General features: G+C 40.7%; 2 protein-coding genes and 1 long non-coding RNA gene across 3 annotated transcripts; 1 reads left to right on the top strand and 2 right to left on the bottom strand.

Annotated features, from left to right (window-relative positions):
- Positions 1-3,214: 3,214 nt before the first annotated feature.
- Positions 3,215-8,185, bottom strand: acot8 (acyl-CoA thioesterase 8). Its single transcript, XM_034121550.1, has 6 exons — positions 7,967-8,185; positions 6,586-6,722; positions 6,085-6,310; positions 4,935-5,092; positions 4,115-4,306; positions 3,215-3,604 (listed from the first exon to the last, which is right to left on the bottom strand). Exons 1-6 carry the CDS (start codon positions 8,152-8,154, stop codon positions 3,441-3,443), a joined length of 1,065 nt encoding a protein of 354 aa, XP_033977441.1. The 5' UTR covers positions 8,155-8,185; the 3' UTR covers positions 3,215-3,440.
- Positions 8,186-10,448: 2,263 nt separating this feature from the next.
- Positions 10,449-12,194, bottom strand: LOC117475427. The gene is made up of 3 exons (XR_004555168.1): positions 11,990-12,194; positions 10,871-10,974; positions 10,449-10,505 (listed from the first exon to the last, which is right to left on the bottom strand). It is a non-coding gene; the product is annotated as an uncharacterized LOC117475427 (long non-coding RNA).
- Positions 12,195-13,044: 850 nt separating this feature from the next.
- Positions 13,045-20,126, top strand: snrpe (small nuclear ribonucleoprotein polypeptide E). Its single transcript, XM_034121545.1, has 5 exons — positions 13,045-13,223; positions 14,278-14,304; positions 14,403-14,465; positions 16,886-16,964; positions 19,921-20,126. Exons 1-5 carry the CDS (start codon positions 13,170-13,172, stop codon positions 19,974-19,976), a joined length of 279 nt encoding a protein of 92 aa, XP_033977436.1. The 5' UTR covers positions 13,045-13,169; the 3' UTR covers positions 19,977-20,126.
- The last annotated feature ends 410 nt before the right edge of the window (positions 20,127-20,536 follow it).

Below are 20,536 nucleotides of genomic sequence, written 5' to 3'. Positions count from 1 at the left end.
ACACCTCCACTCTCAGGACAGGAAGTGACGATTCTGACGAACACGTTTTTTTCCCCGCCCCCCGAAGGACTCGTCTGATGGAAGTTTTCAAATCACAATGGAGACTCATCACGGAGGTGATGAGTCCGCTCACCATGCACTTTGGGTCAGCCTTGGTCAAGCCCTTTTGACCCCCCCAGCCTGGTTCTCGTAAAAGTTGACTTAGCCATTTTTCGCTCAAATTACATCATGGAGGAATGTAACAGGAGTTGACAGGGGACTCTGCCGCCTCACGAGTGCCTATTTTCGGACACTTTTTTTCACTTTTCCCCGGTTTTATAAATTTGTCTTTTTTTGGCTATTTCACCCGGTTCCTTCTACCGGGGACACGTTCCCCCCCTTCATGGAGCGATGGAAACGCTCACAGAGGCCGTTAGCCTGAGGGTGATAAGCGGTTGTCCTGTGAAGCTTAACCCCCAAACCCCTTGCCATGGCGTTCCAGAGCGCGGACGTGAACTGTGAACCCCGGTCCGAGGAAATGTCCGAAGGGGTGCCAAACCGACACACCCACGTCGCAATGAAGGCCCGGGCTATGTCAGCCGCCGATGTCGACACGAGAGGGACCGCCTCCGGCCAACTGGTCGTCCTGTCCACCATGGTAAGGAGGTAGGAAAAGCCCTGAGAGGAGGGCAATGGACCAACCAGATCGATGTTGACGTGGTCAAACCTCCTCTCAGGCACCAGGAAACGCTCCAAGGGGGCCTTCGTGTGGCGGTGCACCTTAGCGCGCTGACAAGCCACGCACTCGCCGGCCCAAGCCCTCACATCCTTTTTGAGTCCCCGCCAGACGAACTTCGCGGCCACCATGCGCACCGAAGGCTTCCCGCCGGGTGCGACAGATCGTGCACCGCCTCGAACACGGAGCGCCTCCAGCTGGCGGGAACGACTGGAGGCCCGTGGATACGTCACACAGGAGAGTAACGCCCGCGTCACCGAAAACCACATCCTCCAGGCGCAGCCCCACGTCAGCCCCCTTCAGGGCCTGGACGCTGGGGTCCGTGACCTGGTCCACCGCCATGCGGGTATAGTCGAGGCCCAACTGGACGGCCCCGATGACGACCCTGAAGAGGCAATCTGCGACCAGGTTCGACTTTCCAGCCACGTGCTGAATGTTTGTGGTGAACTCTGAGATGTAGGAAAGCTGTCGCTGCTGACGAGCAGACCAAGGCTCCGCCACTTTGGACATGGCGAACGTGAGCGGCTTGTGGTCAACGAACGCCGTAAATTCACGGTCTTCCAGCAAAAAACAGAAGTGCCGCACGGCCAGCCAGAGTCCAAGGAGCTCCCGGTCAAAAGCGCTGTACCTGCGTTCCCTGGGCGTCAGCTGGCGGCTGAAAAAGGCAAGTGGCTGCCAAGTGCCCTCCACCCACTGCTCATGCACCGCACCGACGGCGTAGTCCGATGCATCTGTGGTAATGGAGATGGGAGCCGTGGATGACGGATGCGCCAACAGGGCCACCTGAGCCAGCGCGGTCTTGACCTCCTTAAAAGCAACCTCAGCTTCCACCGTCCAGTCGATCTCCTGGATGGGGGCCTTACCCTTCAACGCCTCATACAGCGGCCGCATAATGTGGGCGGCCTGGGCGATCAAACGGTGGTAGAAAGTCACCATCCCCAGGAACTCACGGAGCGACCGGGCCGTGTGCGGGCGAGGAAACGCCGCAACAGCCTCAACCTTCGCCGGCAGGGGTGCTGCCCCGCCCTTGGTGACGCGGTGCCCAAGGAAGTCAATGTCAAACACCCCGAACAGGCACTTTGCAGGGTTGATTATCAGCCCGTGTTGGCTGAGCCTCATGAAAAGGGCTTGAAGGTGGGACAGGTATTCCTCCACCGAAGTGCTGGCGACGAGTATGTCGTCCAGGTAGACGAACACAAATGGTAAGTCCCGCAGCACCGAATCCATCAGGCGCTGGAATGTTTGAGCGGCATTCTTGAGCCCAAAAGGCATCCGCAGGAACTCAAACAACCCAAACGGCGTTATCACTGCCGTTTTGGGAACGTCCAGGGGATGCATGGGCACCTGGTGGTGGTACCACAAAAAACACTCTCCTGTGTCCCCACGCCGGCTTGGAACCGCCGCGGCCTGCTCCCCCCAAGCCCTCCTAACTGGCGAGGGGGCACTGAGTGTCGCAGCCAGCACCTCTGCACCGGGCTGCTGGGTCGCCAGGAAAAAACGGTCGGCCTCCTCAGCCAAGGCGCGGGGTTCAGTAATGGACGTGTTGGCTAGTGCCGTCTGAACCCGGGGCGGCAGGCAGGCTCTGTTTTGCCAAGGTCCTCTGGCGCTTGCGGGCCGCCGAGGGGTGGCGGTGTTTTGGGCAACGAAGACGGCTGCGGCTGCTCCGCCTCCGTGGGCGAGGCGGGGCAATGCCGGCGAGTCGGGCGGGAGGACGTTAGTGTCCACGACAGTGGCCGCGGGTAACGTAATGTCCCCATGATCTGAACTGTTATTACCTGCAGTAGATGCAGTGTTACTGCTGGCGATAAGGGCTGGTTGTCTTAACCATTTTCTGATGTCCATCATTGACTGCTGTGTAAGCACCTTGCAGATGACGAACGCGCAGTGGCACAGGTCACGCGCACCTGACATAATAACGTTACTTACCGTTTAAATTGACCAAATAAATGCAGCAGACAATGTTATTTAACCACAATTACAATTTATTTTATTTCAACTATATTCTTCCTCTTATTATTATTATTACTACTATTATTATTATTGTTATTATATATGTAATATTTTTCACTTTTCATTTTTCAAATGAGGGTGCATAACGACTCAACTGAGGGTGCACCCTTATGCACCCCCGTAGAACCGGGCCTGCCTCAAATAAGCAATTTCTAACAACTACAGAAGGACTTTTTACTGATATTTTGCATTCGAAAAAGGTGGGTTTTCAGTCTGCGATGGAGGATGTGAACATCTTCTGCTGTGCTGATACTTGGAGAGCTTGTTCTACTATTGGCACAGTATGCCAGTAACAGTGTGTTGAGTCTCCACTGGTGAATCAAGCTATTTCCTTTTCTGCTTCAATTAAACAGGCAGATTAAGGCATCAGGCATATGCAAGATAGGCGTTATTCCATCCAAGTTACTACCTTGTTGTACCTGTTGGACATTTAAAAACAGTTTTACCAGTGAGATCATCCAAGATAACAGCCAAGTTATTGCGGTAGAATTCAACTAGAAATTGTTTAATTTCACAAACTAGTATGAGTGAACCTGCAGATCAGTTTTGTGGCTATGCAAAACAAATGACAAGCGTTCACTCATAACATTTTCATTATTTATTGACTGGAATTCAAATATATATATTAAAAAACAAATAATAGTTATTAAATTACACATGTATGTATACAAATCAGACAACAGTTATATGATTAATGTAAATCTGATGTAAGTGCTTATAATTTGCTGGGCCGTGTGACTGGCTTCACTCTCAGGACCCCCTCCTGGGAGCTGGGCCGTGTGACTGGCTTCACTCTCAGGACCCCCTCCTGGGAGCACGAGGCAGCGAGGACCCCGTCCCTCCTCCACAGCCGGCCCTGCACCAATCCCCTGCTGCCGCCTGCAGGAAACAACACACATGCTCAAGATTCAAGGCTTTTATTGTCATTTGTACATAGCTACAGTGTAGATCTGTCAATTAAAATCTTAGGTCACAGGCTGGGACACTCGATCTGGAGTTATGCTATACTGCACATATAACGGTACACTCTTATCGTACTTACTTTTTGTGTATATTTTGTTATAGTGGCTTGAAATAGTTATACATTTCCTCCTATTTTTTAAAGAAATGAATTCCCTTCACTGTATTTATGAATTCGAAATTTTACATCAAAGCAAATTCTTTGTAAGGGTTTAAAATACATTAGCATTTGTTTCCATTACTTGAAGCTGTAATGTTTATGTTTGTTGAGCAAATCATGAAACTGTAAGTGAATAAAATCTGGATCCAATCAAATTAAACTCAGTAGAACTATCTCCAGGTCATAGGTCATAAAGTTCCTATAGCGATAAAGATCAGAATGTGTGTTGTTCTGACCGAAAGCCCAATAGGGGTTCCTGACACACTCACCTGCCCACGGGCTCTCACACTCGTACAGCATCCACTCGTCACTGCGGAAGGTGCTGTGGAACCACATGGCGTGATCCAGCGAGGCGGCAAACTGAGCTCTGTAGCCGGGGTACGGAAGCAGAGCGGTGCCCAGGAACGCAAAGTCTGACACGTAGGCAGCAACGCAGCAGTGCAGCTTCATGTTGCCCTCACCTGCAACAATACACAGGAGTATTAGTGAGCCCGTTTAAAAAAATAGCCCTTTGCTTGTGATCAACAGGTCATATATTTACTAAGAAGGCCTTTTGTCATAAACCTAAAACTCAACTTGTGGAATTTGATCCTGGCATGCTTGACCACTGTTTTTGTATAACAGGAGTAAACAGAGCTAAGTGACATCTTTTTTTTAAATAAAATAATTGTGGTACATCTCATTTCTGCCTATGTGAAGAGTGCATGTGACTTAAGAAATGTGTCATCCAAATATTCATAACCGACAATGTTAGGTATTAAAAGTATTACAACTGAATTTGATGTGGTGTAAATGTTTAAGCACATCCGCGACCTTTGGGATAAACTGCTAGTGGTGTACTGTATATATGCTATTCAATATGTGTGATGCAAATGTGCACTTACTTTGTATCTTGGCCATCAAACCAAACCCAGAACCACAAAAAAAACTTTGCACATCACTTGGTTTTGGCTTATTTAAGACGTAAAGTATGTCTGCATGTTTCTGGTTCTGAGTTTGTGTCTTGATGGTTTATAGCCCTTATTGTAAGTCGCTTTGGATAAAAGTGTCAACTGAATGAATTGTAATATAAAATGTAAGCCCTTTTACCAATATATCCTCGTGCTCGCACCCAGAACAGGTTCTTCGGCTCGCTCGCAGTGAGTTTGTAAAAGACCGGGGGGTTGACCGGCTTTATCTCGATGGGGACCTCGTTGGCCAGCAGTTTGTTCAGGCCTAGTTTATATTTCTCGGCCAGGTCTGGTTTACTGTGAGACAACAGAAAGAAAAGCAGATAATTAAATAACAAATAAATAGTTTTCTGTTACCGTTGTTGGAGCTATTGATTGATTTGTATGTCTTAATATATTCAGAGTCTTGGTTTATATTCAATGTATAATTATTTATTGCAATTACTTTAGTTAATTTAAAGTAATTGTTTATGCCTTTGTTTTGAAGGCAGTACCTGGTGATCCAATCCAATCCAATTGTATTTAAATAGCACATTTAAAAACACCAGAGTTGACCAAAGTGCTGTACATCAATAAATATATAAAAAGCAGCATCAATATATTTAGATAAACCTGATAGAACAAAAACAAACAGATTTAAAAGCACGAGAGAATAAAACCATACTTATAGCCACAGACTGAAAAACTATAAGGAAAGGCTGCAAGACAAGAATATATAGGAAATGTACCTTTGATGATATTGGATCACGGAAATAAATGTATGGAAATTATACTCTTGCCTGGACTTTGACTAATTTCCCCTGCGTAGGATTAGCTAACTGGTGCTTCAGCTGCAGTTTTATTGATTCAATTGGATTTCTTTAGGATTTTCGCCGCTACCACCGTGCTTATCTTAGCATTTGTCAGAAAAATATCACTCGTCACCAGCTTGAGCTTAGTCATCACATACAGAGCATTTGGTACAACTAGTTCCTGAACAGTGTCCTTCACATGCTGATATCCAAGAGAGGGAGTTACACAGTCACAAGATGGAGGAATAGAAAGCAGTATTCAATGTTTACTTCAGATTAGCTCCACGTCAGAAATGATCATGCTTGTCATATGTCTATCTCCATAGAGGCTGAATCATCATGTTAATCACATAGCTATCATATGCCTAAAACAGTCCTGATGCTCTTCTAGGTAATCATACATCCTGTCATGTACACAGCTACAGTTGGGATACCTTTGTTATCATGTGGACTCTGATATTGGAAGAGTACATTGAGTAATTGAGACAGCATCTTTACCTGAGATAGAGGCGGATGAGCTCCTCCACGGTGAGGAGGTCTTCAGGTGGAGGGACCACAGGCATGGTGAACTGGTGCTGCAGGGGGCTGGGCTGCAGCATCTGGAAGGAGGCCTGGCAGATGAGGATGGGCTGCCCGTGCTGGATGGCCCTGACGGAGCGCACCGTGAAGCTGCGTCCGTCTCTGATGCGGTCCACCTGGTACAGCACGGGCACCTTAGGGTCTCCTGAAACACACCCAGATACAACTGTAAGGAGACTGCTGATTTAATTGTATTATGTGCAATATGTGAAATATATATATATATATATGCCGTTAATAGCAGTGAAATATATATCTGGCTGCTAAATCCTCAGAACTGTTACAGGATGTGTATTTTGTAAATTGTGTAATTTGTATTTTTTATCAATATACATTTTACATAATTTGCAGGATTTATGAGCCCCCTTTCATATATTCGGTCAGGTTATTGCTGGTCATTAAAACAATGCTTCATTTTACCTGCCCGTACAAAGTAGCAGTGGAGGGAATGGGCGTAGAGATTATCGCTGACTGATTTGGCAGCAGCTACGAGGGCCTGACCGATGATCTGACCCCCAAACAGACGCTGACTGCGGGGAACCCAGTGGTGCGTCCCTCTGGGGAGAAATAGAGAAGAATTTGAAATGTATGTAACATAGTCTCTAACTAGATGGTGCTGATGTAGATTTCACGTTGAGGGTGATCAATATATTAAGACTGTATTTTCACTTAGCGTTATGAAGTATACAATGACTGAATAATGTAATGCCATAACTATCCTTCAAAAATGTGTAAAAAAGGAACTTTACACATCTCTAGTGTAGGTGGAACTTATGGGATTCACTTTCTTTAATCAAAAGTACAGAACTTTACCACAAAAGACACTTTAAGTACAAAGTGAGTTATAGGATGGTTGATATGGATAAAATAAAATATCATTATATTTCTTATTACAATATCATTGCATTGTGCCAAATGCAAATCATGTGCCACATCATTTGTTTAAGGAAATATATACATCAACTGAACTGTAAGTATGCCACATTTATGGATATTGGATAGAGGGCAGTTTCCTATATTGTGCAAACGTCACAACAATCATCATATGGAAAATAAAAGTGTGTTTAATTACAATAAACACCTGTCTTCGGCTATTTGTGACACATCCACATTGGGCTGGTTTAAGTGGTATAATGTAGTGAAGTACATTTACTCAAGTACTTATGCTACTTTATACTTCTACTTTTACGTGTTACTCTACTACCAAAACGAGTTACTAGTTAGATTGCATATACATAAGCTATGATGTAGGTAAAGATATTGAGCAGCAGCATACAAAGTGATACATTAGCACTACCTTTACTGGTCAGCTGTGATGAATACATGAATGCATGAGTATTAATAATCCAGTCATTGAATATATGATCCTGAAATATGGGACATTACGCACAAAAGATATTGAAGTGACTGTTATTTTGTATATTGATTGTTGTGCTTTTATTTACGTCTTAATGTGTGCATATGTATAAATGTGTCTGTTGATTGTGATATATAGGTAGGCTATATATACATATTTTATATATATATTTTTTATATTCGGGATTGTGGGAAACGGTATTTCGATCTCTCTGTCTGTACACACAAACTGAAAGATTGACAATAAAGTTGACTTTGACTTTGACAATAAGTGCTTTCACTTTTGACGCACTTAGATATCCAGGGTTTCCCTAAGTAGAAATTAGACCTTGAACGTTGACGTTAGCGCTGTATGAATGTAGGAAAGTGGTAATAACGAAAATCTCAGTAGGATATGAATCATATGAATGCATCACTTTCGTGTAATGTCAAACTTCACATCTACCTGTACAGGTCCACGTCCAGCTCTTCCAGGTTCAACACGCTGGTGACCAGGACGCTTTTGAGGTCCTGGTCCTTCTGGGCCTCAGGTCTCTCCGGGTCTCCATCCTCTGATTTCAGGTGCAGAGTTTCCCCTGGATGATCATCACTTGTTGTTGAAGCGCTGGAGTCACCCACTTCTCTCTCTGCCATGTTTCTCTTCTTCTTATATGTTTCTCATGGTGCGTATCAAACTGCTTTTGGGTGCATTTACTGCCACCTTCTGGAATGGAGTGTTGATTTGCACGGCATTTCCCTAAAATGCATTTATAACTTCAGCAAGATGTGTTCAATGTAGTCCAGTAAAATGCAGTCTTTAGCGAGAAATATCAATAAATACAGTTGTATTAATGAGATGTTTTACCACAATATGAAGTACATATTAGACAGTATGCAAACGAGATAAAGGAGTGTATATTGAAGTAATTAGGATCAGCTGTGTAGAGAATCATGGAATTTTACTGGTATCTACCAATGCCATCCTTATAAATGTATATACATACAATACCGTTTTAAATGATACTTATGTTTTAATTATGTTTCATTCCATTAATTGAATTAAAGATGTTTTAATGAATTCTACTGAAATGATTGTTACATTTTCATCATGTAACTATTTTGTTCTTTTATTTGCCTCACCACAAAACAGTCACACCTCCTCTTGAAGACATTTTGCCTCCTGCTATGGACTTCAGGTTCACATTAGGTAAGCCCTTGAGTGTGTCAGAGTTGTTGTTTCAGAGGTTAATTCAAGACGTGTTATGTTTACATACTAATATAATGAGCATCAGGTAAACGTACCCATTTCTATTTTTTGAATCACAGATGCGATGGAGATGTAAACTATGCAGCACTAGTGTCACCACTCAAAGTGATATTTTAAAACATTATCGACTCCATCATGGAACCTTTGGACAGAAACGTGCATTCATGTAGACTGGCTTGCGCTCTCACCTATCAAGATAAAAGTTGAAATAATCGTCTGTTCTATTTATTCTAGGACCCATGTGCCACTTTATATACATCTCTGAGCATGAGGTGGGGTTAAAAATAAGTAGTTGGACATTTTATGAACTATATCATTATCATGACTTAGTGGTTAATTTTCTTGCAAACCAGCCTTTTTTTTGATGGCTTAAACCCCTTGTAATGCATGTGAATAGCACCTCTGTTACCGTCTGTTAACAGCTAATGTAAACTGGCTCGTTATGTTTTCAAGACGGATTTGATTTTTGTTTTGAGGAAAACACATGGTGTGTCCTGATTTGTAATCAATTTAGTGTTTTGTTTGTATTTACAGGGAACAGCAGAGGTCGAAGTGCAACAGGCTCGTGGTGCACGGCATGAAGTGATACATTACCCAAGAGCCAGATGCAGTTATAACCATCAAGTAATAACCATGTGTCTCCATGTTAATGTGTTGTGCTTTTAAACAAATTGTTACTGTTTTATGAAAACTGTTTTGAAATAATCCAATTTTAATCAAATGTATTAACATGTCTATAACGTTCCCTTTTTAAATTTATTTGTTTAATCTGCAATGTTTCAATGCTGTCAAATATTTAAAGGGTTGGATTGAAATCAGGAAGAGTTTGTCGTATAGGTTCCGGCAACTCAATTGTGTTTTATAATTTACTTTATGTATTCTTGTTTTATGTGGATCTTAGCAGATTGTTATTTGCATTGGTTACACTTCATATCTTGGCTTTTAATTGTAGGCTCAACTCATCTTTTCACATGCAGAAAAAATCACATCAGTGAGTTTACCCAACTCCTATAATTGCTTGGAAACTGTTGACACATTGTTTTTAAGTTTTAGCAAAGTAACACGTTCTTGAGTAGAGGAAAACTAAAAAAGTAAGTTACACCAACTCAAAAAATGCAAAAGTTGACTAAACTCTTAAAATTGCTTGGAAACTGTTGACACATTTTTTTTAATTTTTACCAAAGCAACAGTTGTTACAGTGTAGAGTGTTGGCTGTAGGTGCCTTCATTCATCTTCAGTCCTCCTCTCCTCCTCCTCCTCTTCCTCGCCCTCCTCCTCCTCTCCTCGTCCTCCTCCTCCTCCTCCTCCTCCTCGTCCTCCTCCTCCTCGTCCTCGTCCTCCTCGTCCTCCTCCTCCTCCTCGTCCTCCTCGTCCTGAAGACTGTGGGAAAAACAATGGGAAGTTTAGAATGACTTGATAGCACTGATCTTGGTCACTGGTATAACAACCATTGAATCCAGTTAAATGATAATGAATAGTTTTGGATCACAGATTCAAAAACACATACATGCAAACATAAATGCTTACAGTAACTTTTAAAATGCAATAGAGCTGGAGTTTTCCACCACATGACAAGCCTGATAAGCGACAAAATAAAAACTGTGTACTAGTCATCATTTAATACATTTGATTAAAGCAGTAAAATGCAACATGTGCAACAGTACATTTAAAGATTTACCTGGCTGGAGTTGCAGCATCGTCATTCTCATATCGGGCAGATTGGAAAGGTCTCACAGAGCTACAGTACAACAGTGGCATATTAACACATTAGATAGGTTGAGCCAGGATCATATTTATCAGAATATAACTAAAGCAGGTCCACACATTGACAGTTAAAGCATATCAACATGGGGAAAGCAGCCATCATATAAGTACATATTTCACTTTCCTGGTGCCATGGTCTGTGACAGAGACATATATTTTGAGAGAGTGCCAAAGAACTAAGTGTTTAGCTTCAATTGCCAAAATAGATGACATAAAAAACAAGCTAAGACTCTTGGTACAGATATAACAACATTTTAACAACAACAACATTAAGTACATTACAAAGTACATTTTAGTCCTCTGTAAGCATCTGAATTGCCTTGCTTTGACGTGCCTAACCTGTGATTGCCTTGTCTTTCATCAGAAGCTGTAATTTCTAAGACGTCCTGTCCAGAGGAAATAGGAAATTCTTCATCTTCATTGTCCGTGCACTGGGTGGGAAGCTGCAGTATCATCAAGAATGTTGCATTAATTAAATGTATAATATTACAACCATACTATGACACTAATATAAGCTGTACCGATTCAACAGTTAATTAACTGTTAAAAGCAATCCACATGTCCGCGATATACTAGCATGCTAATGTTTCAAAAGAGAAGACGTTCACCATAAAGTCAAGTCACCAAGTCAACCCCCATCTCAATACAAACAGCAACCTCCCAAAATGCACCACTTCCACATAATTTACCAAATAGTGGTAAAGATATGATCATTTAAGCTTACATAAATGTTTTGTTTTTCAAATTTTACCTCGTCGGAAGCCGCCATGTTTTTACTTCCGTCTTCTATTCGTCAGATTTTGCACGTGGTTTCATTGGTTCAATGAAAATCTGGACCAAGGGTTCACCAAAATCTGACGAGGGCTATTCAATTGGCGGGCCGCGGGTCAAATCCGGCCCCGGGGTGATATTTACTGGCCCTTTGAGTATAATGTTAAAAAGTAATCTACTTGTTTTTTAAAGATTTGTTTTTGGGCCAGAGTGCCTTTATTCCAGAGATGGTGTTCAATTGAGATAGAGGGGAAGACAATGCCTGAAAACTTCGGCGGGCTCGGGTTTCGAACCCAACTAGCTACTGTAGTGTATTGCATCTCTGCGTGAATGATTAGATAATCTCACCTAAATCAAATGAAATGATGTTGATGGTTAAATTAGCTTCACATGTAGGCCTACTGAGTTCTGAACTTGACATTTAGATCTATAAAGGCCTTGGGGCTATGTTGTTTGATTTAATTAAACACAATATATGCACTCCACTATGCTGTTGTAGTATTTACTGTATCTGAAGCTCTTAATTATGATTGCTCATATTTCAAGCCATCTTTTTCCCAGCCCCTTGCTTTGGATAATTTCCAAACTAATTGAATAGCCCTGATGTACAGTATGCTGATGATACATGATTCAACATGTTTCATAAACAAAGTACATAACACAATACTTAACATTCAATCATAATACCTTTTTTCTTGAGACTCTTATCCAGAACTTGGGTTACTGACTTGTCCTCTGGAAAAGTTGGAATTAAAAAAAAACATAAACAGGTAATCCATCCTTGTCTGTTTGGTTTCGAGATTAAATATCTTCGAAAGACATTTGTATTAAATAAACCGTCCAATAGAATGTCACAGAAGAAGATCAACTGCTTGCCTATAGTGAACAAGTATGGTCGTACTTCTCGAGAATAATGCAGAGATGAGCCCTTTGGTGATCACCCAACTCTCTACATCGAAACACAAGCAAATAATTTGACTACAGGAGGAAACATCTTTGCCTTTATGGAAATCTCTTATATGTGGACATATGTGGAGATGTTGTGTCCTCTGTTGAAGTCACACTTCCTGTCCAGCCAGTCCTTAAGTAAGGTACAATGTTTGGAGAACGACAAGCAAAAGCTTTGTATCTAAACTAGTAAAAGTGAATGTTACTAAACACTTTTTTTAATGTTGTAATAATTGAGCAACACACACAAAAGTCTGATCATTGAGAAAGAAGCAACAAGAACTGCAAACAAAAACCTATGTTAAAACCAAGAAAAAAGTTTTATTTTTTAAATTAAATTTATTTTGCTTGACTCAGTCTTTTTTTCTCTTAAACTCTTAGTTTTGCTTGATTCTGAGAAAGTGTTGCTTTGTCTTTATGACACAAAACTAATCCCATATATATGTACCTACCTTGAAGTAAATGTTTTGTGTGTGTATAACATGTGTGTTGTACTTATATACACAGTTTGGGTTTCTTCCTCTCCATAACGAACAATTTGCACAACAGCTACTTAGCAAAACTCTAATTTATGTAATTTCTATATATGTTTCTGCTACTTTTATTATATGTATATTTATGTTGCTGTAGGTCTTTTATATAAGATTCTAATTAATCCAGAATAATTTATAATGTGTATTCTTTGGGATATATGTGATTTTTACTGTAGTGAGAAAAAAGTGTGTGCAATAACGACCTCCTACCTACAGGGGCGCTGCTCTACACCATGTGACCTCTTTTTAACAGTGAACCACTACACGCGGAAGAAACCCGCCATTAAAGCAAAGCTAACCTCCAACGTGAGAGTTTCGTTGTTGTGCACTCTACTTAAAAGTGCAATTTTTTTACATATACCTAACACTGGTATATTCTTGGAAGGATGGCGTACAGGGGACAAGGACAGAAGGTCCAGAAGGTTATGGTCCAGCCCATTGTATCCTTTTGGTTTCCGTTTAATTGTTTGTTACAGTAAGTTAGCAGCTAGGCTAACCGTTCTTATTAGCATGAAGCTAGTCATTCATCTCCAGTTTTAACCGAGCTGTAGGGTGTGATAGAAACGTATAAGAACTATGATATGTGTCTTCATTTTAAAATGCTTTTGCTATCAGTTCTGGTTCATTGAAACGACCGGTGTGTCCACTTTGTTAGCATGACCCGCTAAACGGCAGTCAACAATGTTGGAAATGTTAGCTTACTTTCACAAAGGGGAAGAAGTACTCATATCTTGTACTTAGGTAAAAGTAGAAATACCAACATGTAGGAATACTCTGTTAAAACTAAAAGTCGTGCATTTCAAATGTTACTCGAGTGAAGTACAGCATCTAAATATACTATAATTATGCAGATTGGCTCATTTTAGAATAATATCAATTGTGTTTTGATTATAATTATGTATGTATTAATGTGTTTAACACAGCTGATAAAGGTGGAGATCATTTTTAATTACTTTGTATGCTGCATGGTAGCTTGTGGATTGTTGTAACTAAAGTCTAATTTAAGAGTTGATTATCTTTCACATTAATAATCCAAATCTGCGAAGTAACTAAAGGTTTGAAATACATGTAGTGGAGTAAATGTACACCACTCACATCTGAATTGAAGTGGGCCAAAAGTACAGAGTAGCAAACGCTTGTAATACTCAATTAAAGAATTACAACATTGTACTAATGTATAGTACTTAGTTACTTTACAGTCACCATTGCTTTTACATCACACCATCCCCGATTATAATCTAATGTAGTTTTTAATTAAATTGCTGATCACATTGCTAGTTCGATATCTGTCTAATCTTATTTTTACATTGACTTGTATAACCTATAGTTGTTCTTAAGTTGACTTTAAGCATTGAAAGGTATGTAATGCCACCAGGCAATAATACCATTTATGTTAGCCAGTTATTGTTCAGTGCAACAAAGGGACAATAGTTGCCTTGCATCAATGTTTGTATCTGCTTCACACCTTTTATTTTCCTTGACTCCAAGTGTCAGAACCTCATTTTTAGGTACCTTCAAAATGTAAGTATTTCATTTAAATAATCTTCCATAGTTTGATTACTGATTTTATTTATAATTGTTTGACTACATTGAATTAAATGTGTTCTTCTCATTCTCAGCGCTCACGGATCCAGGTGTGGTTGTACGAACAGGTGAACATGCGGATAGAGGGCTGCATTATTGTAAGTTATCTTTCTGCTCCTGACTGTTTTATTGAATTTGAACACCACATTAGTGATTGATCTCACACAGTCATCAGAATTCCTTTATTAGTCCCACAGAGGGGAAATGTACATTGTAACAGCAGAAAAGAGCCAAAGACGGCTTCATGTTACCTAAGAAGCATGCATACAAAAAAGTTATAGTAAAAAAAGTTGCACAATTTACCAAAAAAAAACACATCTGAGGATTCAGCAGCCAGGTATATATTGCACAGTTATTAACGGCATATATATATATATTGCACATAGTTTCATTTCATTAACATGGGGCAAATAGACATTGTATGGTAATCATTGAATAGGTTTAGTAAGTTGGCTGATTGGTCTGAAGAAGATTCTAAGACCACATCTGCACTAGGGCTGTACCCGAATATTCGTTCGTTGGAGTACTATTCGGGTTTCAATTTCGTTATTCGTTTTTTTTTGGCAGCCGTGCTGCACTGCGGCTGCCAAATTGAATTTATTTATTATTTATATCTCCAATATCAACGTAAGAGCTTGTGCCTCTTCGGGGGGTGCTAACACTTAACCATAAACTTTATTGTTTACTTTCTCCGTCTTTATATGTAGATATGACTTTTTCTCCGTTAATCTCCGTCAAGTTGTTTCCATAGCAACAACAATTTCCTGTCAACAGCGCTAACTCTCCTTCAAAATAAAAGCATGTCCATACAAAATAGGAAGCCAAGCCAAATTACACTTAAAGGTGGGGTAGGTAAGTTTGAGAAACCGGCTCGAGAAACACTTTTTGTTATATTCCATGGAATGCTCTTAACATCCCGATAGCAATGAATATCTGAAGTGCTTTGACAAAAAATCCATACAAAAATGTCATCTGTGGAAGCCGTAGCGCTGTAAAAAGTACGACCAATCATCTGAGCCGGCCCGGCTAAAATAACTGGATGGCCTACCTGCCTGTCAGCCTTCCATCTGTGCACAAACTTATCTCGTGCCCTCATTGGTCATGTGCGCGTTCGTGTGTGTTGGAGGAGGCGCTCTGTGAGGAAGTGGCAGATTTTTTCTGGCTGTGTATTTTCAAATTCTAGCGCACTCAAGCTGGTTTCTCCAAAATTACCTACCCCACCTTTAAGACATATACAACTGCAACGAAAGTAACAAACACAATGCAATATCCTTTTCAATTTCAAAGAACACAAATTGGGTTATGTAAATTAACAAATAACTATAAAACAACAATACTGTAGAATAACAAAATGAATGCCGTGAATAAACCGAAATACACGTGTTGAAGCGGTTCACTGCTGATTACTACGCCCGCCCCCGCACGGGCCGAATATTCGCTGCTGATTACTACCGAATATCCGGAGCCCGAAAAATAGTATTCGGGACAGCCCTAGTCTGCACTAAAGTGGATAGATTGGAATATGCAGTTTAAATGTGCTAAAAGACTCGATGGACCCACAGTGTTCCCCACAGGATTTTGTCATATTATGGTGGGTGGACTCTGGAGGTGTTTCAGAGTGTGTAAGAATGCTTGGTACATTTTACATTTATATCAATCTTGATTACATTGAAAACTAAATGATATGTTCAAATCTCTATACAAATGTTTGAGTAAGAATGTCTTCTTGTAGCAATTTCTGGTTAATTACTTATTCTCTATAATCAATTTATTTGTAAACTCGAGTCCACTGCCCCAACCCTCACACAGACATACACATGCAGATAAACTGTCTGCATTTAACTTTGCACAGATCCCTATCTTCTGTACATTGAATTACATTCTGTGTTTAGTATTTATATGTGTAGTTCCTTGAATATTGTTTTAAAATAGAAGGTGAATTCATAATTTCATGTACAGGGCACTTGGAATTCGACAATAAATGATACAAATTGTACTTGAATGTTTAATAACTAAAAGAAACACTCAAAAATTATGGTTAACGAGACAGGCTATGTGCTTTTTTTAAACATTGCCGCAGACCACCAAAGCGAAGACAACACTGACAATAGCTGCGCACCAAAAACTGTGGAAATGATTATTGTAAATGTACATCATGACAGATAGGCTATCATTACAAGATGCACCCGTGGACTGAAGTGCATATGCAGAGAAAGTGAAGAGCTATTATGCAAAATGTATTAAAACTCAAACATTTCCGTACATTTACTCTCTTTTATGACATAACTGAATTAATGTTTGAATCATTTTGGGATCCCCTAATACGTTTTAAACTGATATATTTTTTACTTCGTATGAATGTATATCTTCTGCTGCGGTCGGCCATCAGAACTTTGCTTTGTTTTTACTCGGAGGTCTATGATAATGAATGAAATCTGTCCAATACTGAGCGACATACAAATGGCTTGTAATGTAATTGGTAATTGAATTTTTGGCCTCACTGTCCTCTCTCTTTTAGGGTTTTGATGAGTACATGAACCTGGTTCTGGATGATGCCGAGGAGGTCCACATGAAGACTAAGAACAGGAAGCCGCTGGGTAAGAGTAGAAAACATGTTGTTGAAAAATACCTTTTTCCCCAAGACCTTTTTGCATGTGGTACAGCGAAAGCACAGGCATACTTATGGCGCATTTCCACTGCAGCGCGTAGCACAGTTTGAGCGTGCCGTGCCCGGCCCGCTTTTTGTTGCGTTTCCACTAGGCGTAGTTCCGGCTAACGGGTACTTTTTCACAGTTTTCTGGCTCTCCAAAATCGAGGTTCTTTCCGGGCCAACAACCGGGCTGAATATGCTAAACTAGAGAGAGAATCGCTGGCAAGGGGGCTACAACTACAACAAAATGAACATATTTGACCGTGATTTAAAAATACACGTTTCAAAATGATGCCGAAGTAACAACATACTGATACCGGTTAGTAAAAACCATGAATTAATGCTTTGTCAAGTCTGCAGACAGACGGCAGGCGAAAAACCTTTTAAAATGCTTGTTTTCTAAATGGAGATCGGCTAAGCTAACGTTGTATATGTTCCGACCGTCCACACTCACAACAACGGCCTATACAGACATAAATAAAGCAGCGACTGTATTCGCCATGACACAGAGAGTCTGTGGTTTGTACTTGTTTAACTTTTGTCTAGTTTCTGAACATATATGAGGAGCTGTGAGCTCTGAGTGCTAACAGCTGATGTTGGTTTTGTGTTTCGCATTGAAGATGACGCCTACACTGCGTTACTATAGAGTGGCGAAGTCACGCCCATCTACTTCCGCCCCATGGGACCTTATTTCGGAAAAATAATGTATTGAAGTCAATGGGGAGAGAAAACTTATCTTTCGATCCCGTTTGAATTGTGCCATGAATTACACATATGATGTTTGTCAATCTTAAATAATAATTTCCATGTCAAAAAAGTCACAGTTTGTCGTAAAACTGTTGAAATATAAAACTATGAAAAATACGCAACTAGAAAGACTACAAATCCCAGAGTCACGTAAGTGATGTCACAATTGTTTTCCTCCACTAAGAGATAGCTAAGATCAGCGCAATATAGATATAATCTATCTATATGGCGCTGGCTAAGATAAGATAACTTTAACAAGATGCCTGTGTGCTTAGTACCAGGTTGTTATTATACCAGCAATGGGTCTTGCTTGTTCTTTTGCTTCCCGTCTGATGAAAGGACCAGGAGTGGCTTGATCAAGTTAGCTACCTAGCTAGTAGCTAGCACGTTAGTTAGCATTACCGCCTTGTCATTTTTATTAGCCTTAACATGAAGTAACATTAAGTAACCCAAAATGTTAAACAGTAAGAGTAGTAGTCATATTTCGTGAACCCTTTGAAGAGTACTGTCACACCGGTGTGATCATTCTATAATACACCATTTAAGCCCGGGGGAGAAATGCTAACGCTAACGTTAGCATCGGCGATCTTCTCTACTTCATGCTATCTGCACAAATGGTTGACATTAAACATTAAAACGACCAGGCAGTTCAGAGAGAATCAAAGGAAGGCAGGCAGGCAGCTTTGCATGACATTCTTCAGGACGTGTTTCATTGTGGTGATAGTGAGGGCAGAGTTCCCGTTAGAATATTTTTTTGCCGGTCAACATGTCCGTTAAAGTTGAAATCTTCCGGACAAAATTAGATAAGTGCCGGTTAAAGGTCTTCTTTGTTATTTATTGAGCTTTAAAACAAATTGATATGATTCGACATTAAACAAACTAATTATAGTAGATTAACTACATTATTCAAAAGTGTACAGTAATTTACAAAAACGCGGGAATAATAAACGGAGCGCTCTCTCCTTCTCCTGACAGCCCGTCAGTATCATGCAGCTCGCGGATCCAGTAATGAGTGACCCGACAGTAAAACTAAACATATCTATAACTAGTTTAGGTAGTTTGAGAGGTAATTAAAATAGCTACGTGTGATTTTCTAACCTGAAGTGTGTTTTGCTCTGCTCGCCGCTGCAGGGGATCATGCAGAGCTGCGTGTCGACTCGTCAGCAGCAGCTGATCTTTCTCTCCTGTCAGATTAGACTTTACTCGCATTTATGTCCATATCGATCAGATCTAGCTAGTTCTAGCTAATGATATGACTACCTGCTTGTTAAAAGACACCTAAACAATAAGCGTCGCTATGCAACCGGATGAGGCCACAAAGTATAGCGCAGCATTATGCATTTGTTTACATGCCCACCGGAACCCCGAGGCATTACCAACAGATCAACGCACAATCAACCCATACAGGACATCTCTTTCTCCACATTAAGTGTTAGACATTAGAATTGACAATTTTTGTCTGTCACATACTCTTTTGTCTGTCACATACTATTCTTGTCTGTCACATAAGTGGCGCAACTGATGCGGTATTGCGCTAAGGGAAAATTATTTTGACCGGACATTTTGACCGGAGAGATTTAGATTTGCCGGACTTCAGCATATTTTACCGGTCATTGTCCGGTAATTACCGGCTAACGGGAACTCTGAGTGAGGGTAGTCAATCGTTTTGTTGACAAGACAGTAGTGACGGCCATCTTGGTGACGTGTGTTGTTGACCAGAGATGTAGTTCATTGAGCGTTTCACACAAACAAATGTGTTACTTCACAGTTTTACGACACATTTTTTTTTTTTTGACTTGCAAAATTATCTTTTAAATTGACAAACATCATATGTGTAATTCGTGGCACAATTCAAACGGGATCGAAAGATAATCTTTCTCTCTCTCCATTGACTTCAATACATAATTTTTCCGAAATAAGGTCCCATGGAGGTCCACCGGAAGGGGAGGGACTTCGCCACTCTATAGTTACTACCCCAGTTCCTAAACTGTAATGGAAATGCAGCATAAAGTGAGCCTGGCCTAACTATACCGTACTAAGCCGTGCGAGGCCCTGCAGTGGAAAAGCGCCATTAGTGTGTTAGTAAAGTGACATATCTCTTTCCGTCCATCATCTGTCTCTCCTGACTCGTCTCCACTTGTGTTTCTGTCTCCCAGGGAGGATCATGTTGAAAGGAGACAACATCACCTTACTGCAGAGTGTGACCGTCTAGGAAAACGGAGAGGCCTACACATCGTACCTTTCGATAGAAATGTTTTCCTTTTTTTTGCAAATGGTGTTGATGTTTGTGTTTGTTTAACATGAATATTGTGTTAGTTTCTGTCTACAAAATGGTTTTGAGAATAAACTTTTTCTTTTCTTAGTTTGCTTCTCAATTCATTGAACTGGTTTGCATGAGTTTTGATCAGTGAGCTACTGTGCCATCTAGTGGCAGATAAGATTATTGTGTATTTTAAGTAGGTCAAAACTCCCAGCTCCAAATGAAGCACAACAGGAAAACCATTCAAAACATTATTTTAAGGTGTCTTAAAAAGCCATTTTGTTTTGTAGGGGGATATTTCTTTCTTCTGTTGTGTATATTTGAGGAGGGGATTAGTAATGGACATTTCGGGCCAGGGAAAACTAGTTAAACATTAGTGCATAATAGCAGATTGAATCAAATACACAATAACTTGCAATGCACGAATCATGCACATCCTTATACTTTATACAAGCACCATGTCATATATGTATATGCATATGTACCTTATTTGCCTATAATCGATATATTTT

Source organism: Trematomus bernacchii, unplaced genomic scaffold (genome assembly GCF_902827165.1).
Source record: "Trematomus bernacchii unplaced genomic scaffold, fTreBer1.1, whole genome shotgun sequence".
In the NCBI taxonomy this organism is placed as follows: domain Eukaryota; kingdom Metazoa; phylum Chordata; class Actinopteri; order Perciformes; family Nototheniidae; genus Trematomus; species Trematomus bernacchii.
The sequence above is the reverse complement of the archived record's forward strand: the minus strand, read 5'-3'. Positions and strand labels throughout refer to the sequence as shown.

Excerpts from the sequence above, each read along its gene's own strand:
- acot8 (XM_034121550.1), bottom strand. The coding sequence starts at position 8,154 with ATGGCAGAGAGAGAAGTGGGTGACTCCAGCGCTTCAACAACAAGTGAT. Across the intron at positions 5,093-6,084 it reads CTCATCCGCCTCTATCTCAG|TAAACCAGACCTGGCCGAGA; the intron begins GTAAAGATGCTG and ends GTTGTCTCACAG. Across the intron at positions 4,307-4,934 it reads GCGAGCACGAGGATATATTG|GTGAGGGCAACATGAAGCTG; the intron begins GTAAAAGGGCTT and ends GTATTGTTGCAG.
- snrpe (XM_034121545.1), top strand. The coding sequence starts at position 13,170 with ATGGCGTACAGGGGACAAGGACAGAAGGTCCAGAAGGTTATGGTCCAG. Across the intron at positions 14,305-14,402 it reads TTTTTAGGTACCTTCAAAAT|CGCTCACGGATCCAGGTGTG; the intron begins GTAAGTATTTCA and ends TCTCATTCTCAG. Across the intron at positions 16,965-19,920 it reads TAAGAACAGGAAGCCGCTGG|GGAGGATCATGTTGAAAGGA; the intron begins GTAAGAGTAGAA and ends TCTGTCTCCCAG.